Genomic DNA, 17,231 nt, shown 5'->3' with positions numbered 1-17,231 from the left:
TGAGGTAAGTGGTTTAGAAACGTCTTAGATTAGAGTTAGCACACTGCCAAATAGGCTACATGCTACATTGGATCATTATCTCATATTTGTACACACATGGAGTAGGTAGACTTTAATCTTAAACACCCTGCCATACATTGTGAGGCCCAAATGGGGCCCACGATGAGCTTGGATGGTCGTGGGAGGTGGGATACCTGCTACACAATTTTTAGTGCATCTTTATGGACCGAGTCTACACCATGGATGGTGGCACCGACTATGACTATGGACCTACGTGGTTATGTCAAGATTGCATAGTATATAGGTCTCTATAGATAAATGGCTAGCCCCTTCTCCACACAGTTCACCTATCATCATTGTGAGTTTACTCCCTAGCTTATACTAGCATATTGCCTCCATCATCTTAACAGTTCTAGATCAACCATAGAAGCTCCCTTCAGAAGAAAATGGGTGTGGATATTTTTCATCACTTTATTATACAATATTCTTCTCTATCTTTGTTATTGTGTAATTTGAGTTTTAAAGTTTGTGCTATGAAAGATCCTACTTCTCTTGTGAGTGTTCTCTTATAGCTTTATGTGGATGATCTTATTTTGATAGGTAATGATGAAGAAGAGAATGCTAAAGAAAAAGCACAACTTTGTGCCCAAGGATTAAATGTCTAAGTATGTGCTCTATGAGGTTGAATAATTCTTGCAAGTGGAAGAGAGGTAGAAAATAGAATAAGCTTAAATCCTATCTAGAGTAAGGTTGCTATAGGATACTTCCCTTCAAATTTATTTTTTGAGGTATTCAAGGAGAAGAGAGAGAAAATGCATTGCCATGATGAAAAACAAGGAAGGCACATATATACAAATAAGAAGAAATGTTTCACAAAGCATATGCTATACATAAGTGGATCCTCATTGCTTTTATGACTCATGGCTATGATGATTCCAGTGCTTAGAGTTGTTCCTAGTCTGTGTGGAAATGAAAATGCCTAAAGAGATTATTGATTCAATGGAATGAAATTCACAAAAGATAAACACATCTTGCTAAACACATTTTGCTGCAAGAAAAATGAGAAAAGAGAATGTCACCTATATATGATGGGTTCCTAATAAATAATTTACTTTATCCCATGAAATAAAGTGTTGTTTTTATGTTGTTCCAAGGAGGACCATACGGAATATGTACACAATTTGTCCACTTTAGCCCATTGGCTCTTGCTAAATGTTCATATGAAAGCCATACAAAATTTAGATAATTTGAGCACATGCTTCATCTCACTATGATTTATCTTCAGTTAGCTTAGTCATATTTCTTTAGGCAAGTTTCTTTTGAATCTTTCAAAGTGTTTTTTATTTATATGTCCACTCCAGTAGATCTCCAAGGAGTCTTATAAGGAAGCTAACCCAGTTGTAGTTATATTTTTTACAACATTCCTATTGATCCCTTCTATATAGAAGCAATGTTGCATGTTCATGATGCAAGGGATTTGCAAAGCCAAAACTAGAGTACATCACTTCTACAACCCCAATAGGGTGTCTACATTAGATTCTATGTCCCTAAAGAATGATACTATTATCACTTGCAAATAAAATGGGTGCATCCATACCCTTGCTATTTTAGTAGTCTCAATCATATCAAGTGAAGGTTAGTTTAGTCTCTTGACTCGTTAGAAAATTCGTTAAGAAAATAAAAATGGTGGAATCGTCCCCATTTTTTGGACAAGGGAAATTTTCCTAGTTTTGGTTTTCGGAATGACCACCAGTCTAGTCTCGTGTCCGGACATTTGAGGGCGAGGCCCTGAGTGGGAAACCCTGCCCTGCCTAAGAGGAAACTACTTCCGTTTTGCTAACAATCGGGAATCCGGTGCGCGGAGGGGGCAGTGGGATCTCACAAAAGTGAGACCCTATGCAAGGCATAGAAAGTTGATGGCAAGAGAGGATTACAATGGTACGGTCAAAGAGCTCTAAACTGATGTGATAAATCACTTGGTGAAAGCATTTTGTTAGATGTTTGGGATTAAAAAGGCAAACCATTGGCACCCATTAGCATAAATAGATCTTAAAACCTCCATAAAAATGGCATAAGAAGATGGCAAGGCATTTGAGATATTGATCACATTAGAAGTGGATGGACTAGGGAGCTACCATTAATATATTTACAAAATCTCAACATAAATGAGTATATCTTCCTTAGAGAGGCATTAGACCTAGGGACCTTGGCCTTAGTTTGTATAATTTACAAACAACAAATGGCTACATAATTGGACTAATGCCCAAGGTAAACCATAACCATTATTAAAACTAAAAACTAGTGAATGAAGGTTTAATGGGAAAAGGAAGAGGCATATATCCTAATTTCAAAAGCTTCTTAAGAATTGTTAAACTAGGGATTCATACCATGCATGGAGAAGATATGGGTGTTTCGAAAGCTATTACATTGGCACATGTGTCATCCCCTAAAAGATAACTTATGGCATTTTAGAAATTCTTGCTGATAGATTTAAAAAAGAACTTAAGAATTTGTATAAAAGAAGATTATTTTAAATGTGAAAAAATTCAAATAAGAGCTTTTAAAAACAACCCTTGGATGCACATGATATATTATAAGCTTTATATATAATGACCTCTTTGGGGCCAGGTGCAAGGCCACGATGTCAATACCAAAAAAAGTTTGACACACCACCTTGAATGAAAGTCCCCTTGCTCTGTAACCCTAACCCCACCTAACCAAAAACTCCTTACACCACATTTTCCTACCATATGAGTCTGCCATCCTTGCAACATTCTCTCTCTCTCTCTCTCTCTCTCTCTCTCTCTCTCTCTCTCTCTCTCTCTCTCTCTCTCTCTCAATGTGTGTGTGTGTGTGCGCGCACGCGCGTGCGCGCGCGCTTTTGTGTACACGTTTGTACATGGCACATTCCCATCGGTTTCACTAGCACATGCTTTAAGGGATGTTCAAAACTCCCCCTTTTCCTTATCATGGATACTATATTTTAAATACCCCCCTTTTAAAATTTAGGGATAATACAAGTACCCCTGATATATAAATGTTTTCTCTTTTTTCCCTTGAATTAAATAACTCCTTAATGTATGTATATTTTTTGTAACTTTATAAAAGCAAAAATTAACTCCTATAACAAACTCATGCTAATATTTTAAATTATTTTGAGTGATGTAGATCACCAAGTGTGCGTCTGCATGTGTGTGTGTGTGTGTACACGTGCACGCGCATGCATGCACACACATAGCTTCTTCTTTTTCTTCTTCTCCTCTCTCTCTCTCTCTCTCTCTCTCTCTCTCTCTCTCTCTCTCTCACACACACACACACACACACACACACACACACACATGCACGCACGCACATATGTGCACGCCCACACACACACACATTGGCCATATTACAAAGTTTTTATGTGACTATGAAATCGGTTCTATTTAATCTTAGAAAGTGAATACATCACTATGAAAGTGGTTGATGTCATTATGAAAGTCATTGCATTTAATCTTAGAAGACGAATACATGTTTAAATTTTCCAAGTTTTGCTGAATGATTTAGCTAAGAGTTTTATAGAGAGCATGAGATTTGAGGAGAAGGGGCTTTATTTTTATGAAGTCATACCTAATAATGTTTCCATGTCTAAGGGAGCCTTTACTTGCGCTAAAATGAAAAAACTTAAAAATGATCTAGATTAGGTGATGTTTAATTAATTTTTAAGTTTAAAACATGGTTTGAGGCTTTTAGTATCTTGAAACTTAATATTGTGTTTATTAAATCAATTACCTACAAATCTTGATCTTATGAAATTAAAATTAAAGTTTTTTTTCAATATCATGAAAATAACTTTTTTGTAGATATAGTTTTGTAAGTCTATCATTAAAAGGCATCCCTAAAACTCTTTATGTTGAAGTTATGTGTGCTATCTCATATAAAAATCTTTAGTGAATTTGCTAAGGATAAGGGTTAGTTTAATGAGGTCCTTGAATATTATTGATATTTTATAAATATGGTTTCATAAGCCTACCATTAAAAGGCATCCCTTTATGTTGAAGTTATGTGTGCTATCTCATATATAAATCTTTAGTGAATCTGCTAAGCATTAGGGCTAGTTTAATGAGGTCCTTGAATATTAATGAGGTCCTTTAAATCTCATGAACATATAAATCTTTAGCGAATCTGCTAAGCATTAGGGCTAGTTTAATGAGGTCCTTGAATATTAATGATATTTTATAAATATGGTTTGATAAGTCTACCATTAAAAGGAATTTCTAAATCCCTTTGTGTTGAATTTATGTATGCTATCTCATATATAAATCTTTAGTGAATCCACTAAGCATAAGGGCTAGTTTAATGATATCCTTGAATTTTTATGATATCTAAATTTGTTTAATACTACCTAGTTCTTACTTAAAGTAAAGGGGGTTCCAGTAGTAGGAGGGAAACACAAAGGGATGTGGAGAGAGAGAGAGAGAGAGAGAGAGAGAGAGAGAGAGAGAGAGAGAGAGAGAGAGAGGGTTTTTTTAGTAACTCCTAAAGGATCTTTGAAATGACATTGCACATGTTTACCTAATTATAGAGCCTTTGCCTAAAACAATTTAAAATGTTCCACATCTATATGGGCTAGAAAAATTTTCCTTTGGATATTGATTTAGGGTCTCTTTCACTTTGCTATGTTTTTTTAAGAAATGGGTGCAAATTATGGAATTTTATTCTTGCTAGGAGATGTGGTGTTGAGAAATACCTTTTACACATCTTTAAATTCAAGATGTTTCTAAAATTAGTATCACAAGAAATTTGTAAACTTTTTTAGTTTTTATTTAACTTGGTGACATTGCTTATTAGGTGCTTTGATTGTCCAAGTTGTGGTGAAACAGATGAGTTTCCTAATTTGTGCCTAATTTATTATATATGTTGTATTGTATTCCCTTTGACTTTTAATGTGGTGCTCATGTAATCCTTTCTCTTGCAATCTCTTGTACTCTTCAAGCAGTGTTGTCTCCACACCATCTAGCTTAGGTTATGGCAAGTTCTTAGAGTGGACATAAGATGTAAACTCAATGACGATGGTTCAAAAATCTAAATCCAAGTTGGTAGTACTTTCTTGTGTCTTGCTTCTGAACTATTCGATCTTAATTTTGATAATGCATTTCATATTTTTCTATCAAACTTGATAAAATACTTCTATAAATGTGTGTTGTTTTTGAACTATTTGATCTTAATTTTGATAATGCATTTCATATTTGTCTATCCAACTTGATAAAGCACTTCTATAAATGTGCACTGTATAAGACTCTTCTTGATGCTTTTGAGAAATAACAATGCACTAAACTATGTTGAACATGTCTCACAGGAAAGTAAACATGCCTCCTTGATCATGGAGCTTTTAAAATCTTGCACATCCCTTTGGTTTTGAAAATTGAAGTCCTTTGGAGATTGATATAGGATTTCTCACTTCAACATACTTTTGTCAAAGATTAGTGCAATTTTATCCTGCCTAGAATGTGGTATTGTGAAATACTTTCACGCCCTTTCAAATTTGAGAGGTTTTTAAAACAGTATAATAAGAAGGTAATAAGCTCACGTAATTTTCATTTGACTTGGTGACATTGCTTATTAGGTGCTCCGAATGATAAATTGTGGTGTACTTGATGAATTTCCTAGTTTGAGCTTGATTTATTATAAATACTCCATATTTTCTTTAAGTACACTAATGTGGTGCTCATGCGGCAATTTTTCAATTGGGTTCAAAGAAAATTATGACCTTTGCTAAAAAATATAAAGCTAAGTTGGAAGTCATTGCTTGTGTGTGGCTTCTCAACTAAACGATGTTGATTCTTATGATATGTTTTTTTATATCTAACTTCATAAATACTTTTATATATAAAATGAATATAAATATGAATAAAAATAAAAATAAAAATAAATAATATATAGATAGAGAGGCATGTATGTATGTATACATGTGCTTTCATTATAATTAAATATTGCAAAGTCATTGATCATATAGCTAAAGTTAGTTTAGAAGTGATCAAATTTTTGTGTTAGATTGAGATAAAGATTAAAAGAAAAAATTAATGATTCTATTTTTAAATAAGGCATGTGGGAAAGTAGTAAAAGGATCTTATGTGGTATAGTAAAGGCAAGTCATTCCTTGCAACTAGCAAGAGCTATTGATAAGAGTGTTCAAGGTTACATGATTGGTGTTAGATTGAGATAAAGATTAAAAGATAAAATTAATGATTCTAATTTTCAACAAGGTATGTGGAAAGTAGTAAAAGAAATTTATGTGGCATAGTAAAGATAAGCCACTTCTTGTGCAAGTAGCAAGACCTACTAGCAAGCGTGTTCAAGTTACATGACTAGAGGAGAACATTGAGAGATTGTCAACTAGGGGTGAAATGGCATGTGAACTAGGGCCCAAAGTAGTGTGCTTTGGATGTATCCTACCCTAAGTGAGTGGCTATGGGTGTGGATAGGCTAAACACATGCTGAACACCATTAGCTAGACACTCCTCCACCAACACATAAACCCTTTTATATGCCCTTTGGTCTCCCATGTGCTGGAAGTTCCTTTGGATCCTTCTCATCTTCCAAGACCATCCTTAACATAGACTAAGACCTCTATTTCACTCCAGTCCAAATAAATATTTCTTTCAATGGTGGGCCGGACCCTTGACAGAAAAAGCAATTGTGCCCACCTCTGAACCATCATGGGTGTGTGCAGGTAAGGACATCCATCCAAACCATAGTCAACACCTTAAGAGGAACCTGTTTATTGGCTAGCACCACGTGGAGTGCTAGCCAACAACACAAGAAGTCCTCACAATCAAGGAGAAAAATAGGGGCTATTTTTAGCTCAATGGCTTTTTTATGAGGTCCTCCAAAAAGTTTTGTACTTAGGCTATTTTACAAAAAAAAAGTGCCATTTTTTAAAACATCTCCCAAAATCACTGATTTTCAGTGGGTTATGAAGACAAAATCACCAAATATAAACTACATATTAGCATGTGGGATAGAAATTATGAAAGATTTGCTTAAGGTTTCTATTGTTCCATATACTTCAAAAAAAATATTCGCTAACTTGTCTATATTTTTACCATGACAATAGGCCCTTAATTTTTACCTTGCGTGCAATAGTATGAGAAACCCTACATGCATCCATGGTCACCATGAAACTCATTTCGGTGGCTTTGAAACTCGTTTCATGTTTCAGTGTTAAAACATTTCATGTGCACATTGAAACCATATCGTTTCATGTGGGGAAAAAGCTTGTGATTTTGTGTGCTTTTTAGCTTTTATAATTCTTTCTCTTTCCTTTTTTTAGCTTTTTCTCTTTCCTTCTTTCATCCTATTTGTTCTTTTCTCTTCTCTTTTGTATGTCTTGTTTGTTTACCGATGATAAATATACTAATATCATCTTATAACTATTGGCCCCAGTACCTTCACATTTTATGCATATTCATGATCATTTTCGTCCAACGTTTCATTGTCCACCTACCTGGTGTTGAAACGTTTTGTTCCAAAATAAATCGTTTCAGCATCATTTCGTTTCGATAGTGAAATGTTTCGCGGTGACCTTGCATGCACCACAAAAGAGGTTGTTCTAAGAGTAGGGAGACCTATTTGAATCGTGGTACTCGGCACAAGTCAAGACATGCATCCCACCTGGCCTTGCCTTTTGCATTGTGCACCCTTGCCTTTTGCATTGTGCACCCTTGCAAACATGGCTAGAGATCACATTGGAGATGGATGCCAGAGGGGCCCTTCCAACAACATGCCACCACCAGTGGGTTGGATAAGTTGGCCACTAAAGGTTGGTTGATCTTGCCCAACAAGGAGGGTTATCCAAGGAAGGATCAAAGAAGCTGGGGGGAGGTGTGTTTTCTTCTAGCCAGGTGTACGAGGTACCACATCATCCTCCACCAAACCTCATTGAGGTCAAGCAGAAGGAAACCATGTTGATTGTCGATAGAAGGCAACAAAGAGCACAAAGAACCACACACACAGATACTCATTTGATCCATGTCATGGCCTTTAAACCAAGTAGGAGGCCCATCAAAGCAAAGAACCACATAGATATCATGTGATCCATGTCACATCCTTTAACCAAGTAGAAGGACATGCATTTAGAGTGCACATATCCTTGCTAATGTGAAATTGAAATTGAGATTTAACCAAATAGGAGGTCTTGTGCATTTAGAGTGCATGTCTTCTTCCTTGTGTGAAATTGAAACACATTGATGAGGATCTACAAGGTGTTTTTGAGCAAGGCAGAGTGAGTAGTTAGAGGACTCCATGGAACTTGTACATGAGCCATGAAGGGGGGTGTGGGAGGACTCAGGGGGTCACTCATACATATGTAACCATTCATCTTATTCACATAGTATACAGACCAGCATGATGCACACAACTATACATCAACTCAACAGCATCTAATCCCTGTCTTAAACCCTTATGAAGTACTACACAGTTCCTAGAGATCCAAATTTCCCACAAACAAGTGTATCTAACCAAGCTGAACACCACATCAACTACTCCCTCTGATCTAGTCTGTTTCCCTATTAACTAGTCCCCCAAGAATGCCTTAGACCTATGCTAGCAAACACCCACTTATCTATCCTGCTCCACAGCCCCCTGATAGTAGGACATCCCCAAAATGCATGTTTACTACCATCATCTATTGCTGATCCACATCTAGGACAAACCCTTGGAGGTAAAGTTTATGTGTACCAGCTTGTAACCAGGAGAAAGAGCCCACATGCATAATCTCCACAAAAAGGTTTGGGCTTTCAAAGGTATTCTCAGACCTTGTAGCAATTTCCACCTCTTCCTCTAGGTACCCATGCTCCACCATACCCTCCAGATTCTATTTACAATAGGCCACATTCAGCTCAGTGACACTCTTTATCATCTCCTCATACAAGCATTTCGTAGTCACCCTCACCAACTTGGCCCCATTTATCCAAGTCCAATCCTTCAACCAACATGCCTTATTAAATGCTGTAGAATTCCAGTCCCTCCCCACCTCCTCCAAAGCTAGTCTTGCCGCTCATGGAGTTGAAATTCAACATGTCCTGTAATCTCACTTCCCGTCGAATAGATCGTTTTGATCTCTTGAGATTGTTCCTTTGCTGTTAAAAGATTCTCTCTCTCTCTCTCTCTCTCTCGGATGTATCCCATACTCAATCCTCACTTGTCCCAAATCCTAGGATTATGGATGGGTGACGTTGCCCATCTAGTCTATGGGGGGGCGCGTTTGGAGCGTGTTGGACAAATAGATGCGCTATCTCCACAAGTGTCTCTAAAAGCAGAGGTCATGAGAGGATACGAAATTTGGATGTGAACGTATTATAAGTTGCCTGCCGCTGCGCATGGACCGTTTTTAGGGAGTTAAGGCAAAAGCATGAGAGTATTCCGTGAATGGTTGCGCCGTCACCTCAACGTTATATCCCCACTCGCCTGAAATTTGCTAACGCGGCCGTACTAGCTTTAATCAATCAATTTGAGCACTAATGCTGATTAGTGCATGTGCATTATTCCAGATCGTGGGGCTTTCTAATCAACACGAGAGACAAGTTTAAAACTGCGGGCCGTGACGCTAGCCGTAGTGCATCATTTTGTCAATCAGCAATATGAATCAACCTACAAGAATGGTACCTTAGGTTAACTCTATGGTACCTACTAATTGTTTGGGCTCTCCTACGTTATGAAAAGCCTACACAATTAGGTACCACAGAGTTACCCTAAGGTCCCTCCCCTTTGATTAATTTCAAATATACTATCACCTACCATTGATTGACATTTTCGAGTTTTTGGGTAGATGTGAATAATAATTGTCATTTGCTCTAATTAACCCTTTCTTCTCTCACCATCACAGACCCAGAAAATCATTTCCCCCTGGCAATCGTAGACCCCAAATGATTAGATAACTGCCCTCCCCCCAAAAATCCCCCTCTGTTTTCTTGCCCTTTTTGCAGCCTGCGGCCTGCCTGTTACCTTGCATTCAAAAGGCCTCATCATACAAATCTCTCCTTTTTGCCCCCCAGGTTCGTCATCATGTAAGCTCGTGTGTAAACGAGGAATCTATGTGTCCATGCATTGGCCACGTCCAAGGCAAATTTTACATTTAGGATAAACCACCACCCCATTTTTTTGACCTCTTTTCTCATGTTTATATAAGGGCTACTTTCCCCCCCCAGATTGAGCCAATTCCATGCTTTCTTATGTGTGCAAGTTACTTATGATCTTGACAAGAGCTTCTTTTGTGGTTGTTTTTGGCCACCTTCCCTTGTGCTAGTTTTCTTCTCATCTTTGTTATTTCCATGTGCATACTTGAAGCTTTCGTTTGAAACTCACTCCAGTAGGCCAACCATTAAGTCAACTTTTCCACCTTGGGCAAAGCTCTCTTCTTCTAATCCAACACCCCATATATATATGTATATGTATTCTCTCTACTTTAACAAGCTACCTTGCAGAGAAGGTGGGATTTTGTTCTAATTCAACCCTTGTAGGTTCAACAATTGACTATTCATGTAGTGTTGCGTATACCATGAGCACGCAACAACATCAACAGCAACAATAGTTATAAGGAATTTGCATCGCTGCCAATCATGATGTCCTACATGTCCGAGACAATGTGCAAGGAATCAAACGACAACAAGTCTGTGGTGAAGGTAGACGGGGCTATAATAGTTGGGGCTGGGCCAGCCGGTCTGGCAACTGCAGTGTGCTTGAAGCACAAGGGCATATCAAGTATTGTGTTAGAGAAATCCAACTGCATAGCTTCTCTGTGGAGGAACAGGACCTATGATCGTCTCTGCTTGCATTTGCCAAAGCAGTTCTGCGAGCTTCCATACGCGCCCTTCCCATCATCTTTTCCCAAGTTCCCCACACGGCAGCATTTCCTGGCTTACTTGGACGATTATGCCAGCAAGTGCGGGATTCTCCCCCGCTTCAACGAGGCCGTTTCGCATGCTAGCTTCGATACATCCGCACACCTGTGGCACGTGCTCTCCGAAGGCCCCTGTGGGCCTCGCCTGTATTGTGCCCCTTGGTTGGTGGTTGCTAGTGGTGAGAATGCAGAGCCCGTTTTCCCAAGCGGCCTGCCGGGCCTTCACAGGTTCCATGGCAAAACTCTGCACAGTAGCCAATACAAAAATGGCCTGGAGTATAGTGGCAAGAAGGTCCTTGTTATCGGCTGTGGCAATTCCGGCATGGAGGTCTCCCTTGATTTGGCAAACTTTGGCGCTAAACCAGCAGTATCAGTGAGAAGTCCGGTAAGCTCTAGTTTTGGCTTAATTAATTAGCCGGTCATAATTCAATATTCTCGTCAATATGGTCCATATCTTGTATTGCTCCTGCATTACGTTCTGGTCAATTAATTAAAGCCGTGCAATTCTAATATCGCTCCTTGATTAAGTTCTGGTCAATTAATATAAGCCGTTAACTTGAAAGTTTCGTTAGATTAAAACCAACTAAGAAGGGCTATGTCTTAGCAAGAACGAATGAAATTAATTAATATGTTTTTAGCCTTTCTTGTATTGTAAGGGCGGTGCAATATGCAAGAATTTGATCTGGTGAGGCGTTTCGTTACTTTTTTTTTTTAATGGTGTAGCCCTAGATTAATCGTGTTAGAAGGTAATGCAAGCCAACAGCTGGTGTAAGCTACAAGTAATTATGTGGGTGAATATGAAAAGAAAATCAAATGTAATATTGTTGTACAAATATGGCTTTTGAGTGAAGAAATATGTATGTATATGAATGAATTGTGATTGCTGCTGCATGCATGCATGCAGGTGCACGTTCTTCCACGTGAGATATATGGGATTTCCACCTTCTCAATTGGGATGACATTAACCAAGTATTTACCGCTACGTTGGACGGATCGTCTCTTGCTCCTGCTCTCTAGAATTGTCCTGGGTGACCCCTCCACATATGGATTTAAAAAGCCTACCTATGGACCCTTTGAGTTGAAGGAGACCCTGGGAAAGACCCCTCTCTTGGATGTCGGAACCCTCACCAAAATCAAAGATGGCTCAATTCAGGTAGGATCGATTTTAGTCCTCACCTTCAATATATGATATCTTCTGCATTTTAACACCCAGCTAACGTAATATGGTTAAGCTATTATAATAATGTGGTTCTTGTTACAAAATATGCAGAGCTTTGCTGTTTTTTTTTGTTTCTCTGGGGACTCAAGGTTGAGGCCCAATCACGTAAAATCCATGCTTTCTGTATATGTGTGTGAGAATGAGAGATGTATATATACACTATTATGTAGTTATGTGTGAGCTGCATAGAGCACAAAATTGTTGATTTAAGATGCGATTGCATTTCCTTTCAAAGATGAGGTACATACTTACCTCTCAGTAAGAAATTCTTTACATGGAACAACGTTTCTAGCCTGAGAGTAGAAGAGAGGAAGATGAAACTTGACAGCCACTTAAACAGCTAATGAATTATTAGTATCTTAACCAGGTCGTGCCTGCGGTGCAAAAGTTCACATCTTCAGGGTGTTTCTTCAGGGATGGTAGCTACTCAGAATTTGATGCGGTGATTCTTGCAACGGGATACCAAAGCAACGTGCCTTCGTGGCTAAAGGTTTGCTAATATTTTAATAATGGTCATGTTTCAGCTGGCTAAAGGTTAGTTATAATCAGCTACTATAACCATAATATTTAATGAAAGATTAGTTAGTCAAAGCTATTTTAATATACGTAATTAGCTTACGCATTATATTAAAACGGTTTGGATATAATGGGTTGTGTCTCATGCAGCATTAGCTTGATTAATTGGTCAAGGCTTAAATGTAGAGTTAGCTTGATTAATTGGTCAAGGCTTAGATGTAGCATTAGCTTGATTTATTACGCGGGGCTTAATTACAAGGTATGTTAATACACATTAGTAGTTTTAGTGATTAAACGATGAGAGGATTAATGGGGTAAGATTATCATGGTTATGGTGCAGGTGGAGGCAAAGTGCTTGAATGAAGCTGGCACGGGTAGTTGGAAAGGCAAAGACGGTGTGTTTTTTGCTGGGTTTAGTAGAAAGGGGCTCATTGGCATCTCAATGGATGCCCACAAAATAGCTGCCGACATTAGCAAAGATTACAGTAGTAGCCGAAAAGATGCTCTAGTTTGAGCTGCGATTTTTTTTGAGAGAGTGCAACTTGCTCGTACGTATAATGGACTTCCTAACCCCTCACGAGAGACTCTTGCGGTTCCTATCTATAAATATTTTGGTCGGCAAGTTGCATATTTTTGTAACAGCCCCAATTTTTGACATTCCCACATATATGTTCTACATCAACATAAGACAATTGAACTATTTTTCTCTCGCGTTTTGTTTTTATAAACCCTTTCCGAAAATTGTTGTTATCAACTCTTTACATTTTCGATACTTTGTATTACCAAAGCAAATCAATTAAACAAATTCAATATATATACCATCTTTGTCCAAAGAAGGAAGATCTTCAAAGCTCACTTTATAAAGAACGATGATAACCATTATCACCATATAATAACAAACGTTAACACCCTAGCTAAATCTAATTTGACACATACCAATGTGTAGCTCACGGTATGCTCTACCACCCTACTTGTTTGGGTTGTCCATCTGCCCATGCTCATCATTGCCTGAAAATAATTGATCTAAAGACTAACAAATCATGTTCAAATGTAATAAACCATATTTCCAAGGGTTGTAAGATGCCCAACCATGTCAAAGGGTGTAGCCCATGTCTAGGTAGTACTACCATCATGTGGCACATATCATCTAGTCATGTAATTGAGCATTCCAAGTCTCTTCCATCATTACCAACCTCGGTGTTCCTTGGTCGTCTTTAAATTATTATACGTTTCATTTTTCGCACACTATGTGTGCAAAAGGGAAAAAATAGGGGTTTTTTTCCAACACAATGGCTAATATATATAGTTCTCCATTAGTAAGTGCCACGATTAGCTTTCAAGGAAAGTATATTTTGGATTCATGTCTTCATGTTGGAGTGAGATGGTTTTACATTTTTCATCCTTCTTTGGCTCCTCAAAGTTGTTTAAATTTGGTTCCCAGAAAATATGTGGAACTTTGATCCATGTTCAAAGTTGAGAATATCTCCCTATCAAACATCAAGTCTCAAAACATGTTAGCCATTCTCTTTTAGATAAAATGATCAATTCAAGCCTATTGTGCACTAATAGATTGCAAATTGCTTTAATATTAAGTGCATGCATAATTATATTTTGATGGTTGTAGATCACGACAACGATACCAAGTTCAATGCTTTTTGTTGCTTCATCAATGAGCTTTGTTTCTTCGTTCTATACGCTTTTGATGGAATTTATTGGGTGTTGCTCTTCCTCTTGGGGCAAGGCTTATCACAAAAGGCTTGTCCTCTATCTTTTGCATTGTCCCCATATCTTTCTCTAGGACTATATTGGTTTATCATGTTTGGTCAACATTTCTTCCTTGATACAAAATTATTGGATATAAGGAACTAATTCATTACTTGCCAAACACTCTAGTTAATCATCTTTTTAGTCAGATAATTTTTTTATATCTCATTATTGTGTCATGTAAATTATCTACTACTTTTCCGAGCTGGACCTCTCTCGCTTGTGTAAAACTAGACTAGAAAGCCTGATTTCTGCCATTATCATCATGGCTAGTAGATGCATCATCTAAAGAATTACTGAGTTTGATTTCCTCAACAAGCAAGAGTGAAACCAACTCATCAAAGTCTGGTAAACCTGTACTCCGAACCGAGATGGATGTATCAAAAGACTTATACTCCTTGCCAAGACCACGCAAGGTAATGTCTACCAAATCATCATCAGGCAGGGGGGCATTGATTGTTGCCAATGCATCTGCATACTTCTTTATCTCTTGTACATAATCATGAATGCTCCTTCCTTTCCGTTTCACATTATGAATCTGTTGTCTCAACTGAGACTTGTTGCACTAGTGTCTATATCAAACAACTTTACCAATGTATCCCATGCATCCTTGGGATTCTTAGCATCATGTATATGTATGAGTATAGCACCCGAGATACATATAGACAAATAATGCAAAACTTTGTATGCTCTTTCTGACCATTGCTTATGAGCTATAACCTGTTGCTGTGGCTCCGCACCTGTAATAAGGTTCCAAAAACCTTTTCCCTTCAGAAAGCTTTTAATCCTGTACTTCCATGCCTGGAAGTTCTTCCTATCCAACTTTTCACCCACAATTTATACTGGATTATCTGACATATTTGCTCAATGCAAATGCACCTTTCGCACATGTCCAAATCTGTAAACGAGCCTTCCTGAGCTCAACCACACTTTAATAAGTGTTCCAGATACTCCAAAGTAGTCAACAAACTTCACTTTTGATGTAGAAAATCAAACTGATTGCATCCAAAATGAACTGGCATATGCAGTCCAAGGTACCCTGTTTTGGCGCGCTTTCCAAGGCTTCAAATTGCAATGTAGTGGTTCAATCAAGTGTGGATCACTTGAATTGACATCTAAACAAGCTCAATGTTGCATATCAACACCAACCAAGGTGTGTACATACCAATTTTGTCAAACCCCCTTCTCTGTTTTGAGAAAAACCAGTAAAAAACAGTAGTAAAATGGCTCTAATTTCTTCAATGCTTGTCCAAATTGAGAGACCAGGAATTCATTAGCTTAGCAATGATGTCCACTAACTCCATGTAAAAGGAATTAGACCAATTGTTTAAGATGAGAGAGTAATTAGTCGATTAATCACACTCTGTTTCACTAATCACAATAGACAGCCTGTTTAATCAGCTCATTTCCAGCTCCATAATTCATAATTGCTCCAACCAATCATATAGCAACCTCCTTGGGTTTGTGTATTACACAATTGCTAAGCAAAACTTGGGTTTAATCAACCACACAAGTGGAATTTGGCCTCCACTTATCAAAAAGTATGAAAAAGTGCTCTGTTTCTGAATATCAGGCTGCGCCGCCTACTCCTGAGGGAATTTGGGATGTTTGTAATGGTAATTGAGAGAATGTATAGTTTCCTAACACTCCAAGGCATGTGTACAACCCATCAATTGTCTGATTTTTACAAAAAACTAGCTCTAATTTCATCAAAATTTGACCTCTTTTCTCTGTTTTGTGAGAGCTTCAAAAACAGTAATTTTTCAATCACTCAAATGCATCATACTTGCTCCAAATTCAATGCAGGGCTTGCAAATGAGTTGCCAATACATTCATCCTTGTCACATACATGTTTCTTTGTTAGATTTGCATCCATTTTCACAATACATCACCGATTCCAAGCTTCAATGGAAAGCTTGCAGAAAAACTAAAATTTTCTTTTGCTTTGGGCAACCCTAATTTGCCTTGTTTGTGCTTGAATCACCTACAATCCGCTCAAGGGTGTTTAGTAGTCCTTACCCGCCGCCGGTAGGCCAAGCTCTCAGATCTGATAGAAATCGGTGTGCTCCCAAGCTTCACAGCATCAATGGCAAGCTTCACAGCTTTTCTTCACAGCTTCTTCTCCCTCTTCTCTCACTCACTCATAAACCCTAATAGAGAGCACCAGGCTCTGATACCATGATGAAAAACAGGTAGAGAGAGAGGAGACACACACACAGAAGAAAACCCTAATGTATATTGCAAACCCTAACCATAGAGGGAAGCCATCTCCCTTCTCACACAATGCATAGAGGGAAGCCATCTCCCTTCTCACACAATGCATAAAGCCATAATCCATAATACACAACACACACTATGTGTTATGTCCACACACAGCTAACCCTAGCTAATGTCCACACACTATGACCAGCTGGACGCGGTCATTTATGTCTCACACATGTTCCTACCTAACATGCCAGCACATAGTGCAACTGGCACAAGCTGACATCGAGCTTGAATCTCAACACAAGGCTGTCCTCTTCCACCTTAGAGTTAGGCTCGAATTCTCACAAATAGACCTGCACAACCTCTGGAAAGGGAGCTTTGGAACCCATAACTTTACACAATTCTAAGCTTTCCTGATTTCCCTCAAAATGTAGAAGTTCTGTGAAAATCTTCTTTTTCTGGCCTGCTTCGGAATATGGATAGGCTTTCCCTTTCTTGGCTTCTTTTGAGAGGTAGCCTTTGCTGTTGCCAATCCAGGCCCCTTACCCTGTCTCCTTGTAGTAGCATTTGTCCTCGCTCGCGAGATGAGCTACCAATAAGCCTGGAAGAAAGAGACATAACTATCTCTCTCTCTCTCTCTCTCTCTCT

General features: G+C 38.3%; 1 protein-coding gene across 1 annotated transcript; it reads left to right on the top strand.

The window, feature by feature from the left end:
- The first annotated feature begins 10,582 nt into the window (after positions 1-10,582).
- On the top strand, positions 10,583-13,272 carry LOC147634304 (indole-3-pyruvate monooxygenase YUCCA6-like). Its single transcript, XM_086804574.1, has 4 exons — positions 10,583-11,264; positions 11,784-12,032; positions 12,466-12,588; positions 12,955-13,272. The coding sequence occupies exons 1-4, from the start codon at positions 10,599-10,601 to the stop codon at positions 13,126-13,128; spliced, it is 1,212 nt and encodes a 403-aa protein (XP_086660700.1). The 5' UTR covers positions 10,583-10,598; the 3' UTR covers positions 13,129-13,272.
- Positions 13,273-17,231: the final 3,959 nt, after the last annotated feature.

Source organism: Cibotium barometz, chromosome 11 (assembly GCF_041138505.1).
Source record: "Cibotium barometz isolate CiBa-2024 chromosome 11, ASM4113850v1, whole genome shotgun sequence".
Lineage (NCBI taxonomy): Eukaryota > Viridiplantae > Streptophyta > Polypodiopsida > Cyatheales > Cibotiaceae > Cibotium > Cibotium barometz.
The sequence above is the reverse complement of the archived record's forward strand: the minus strand, read 5'-3'. Positions and strand labels throughout refer to the sequence as shown.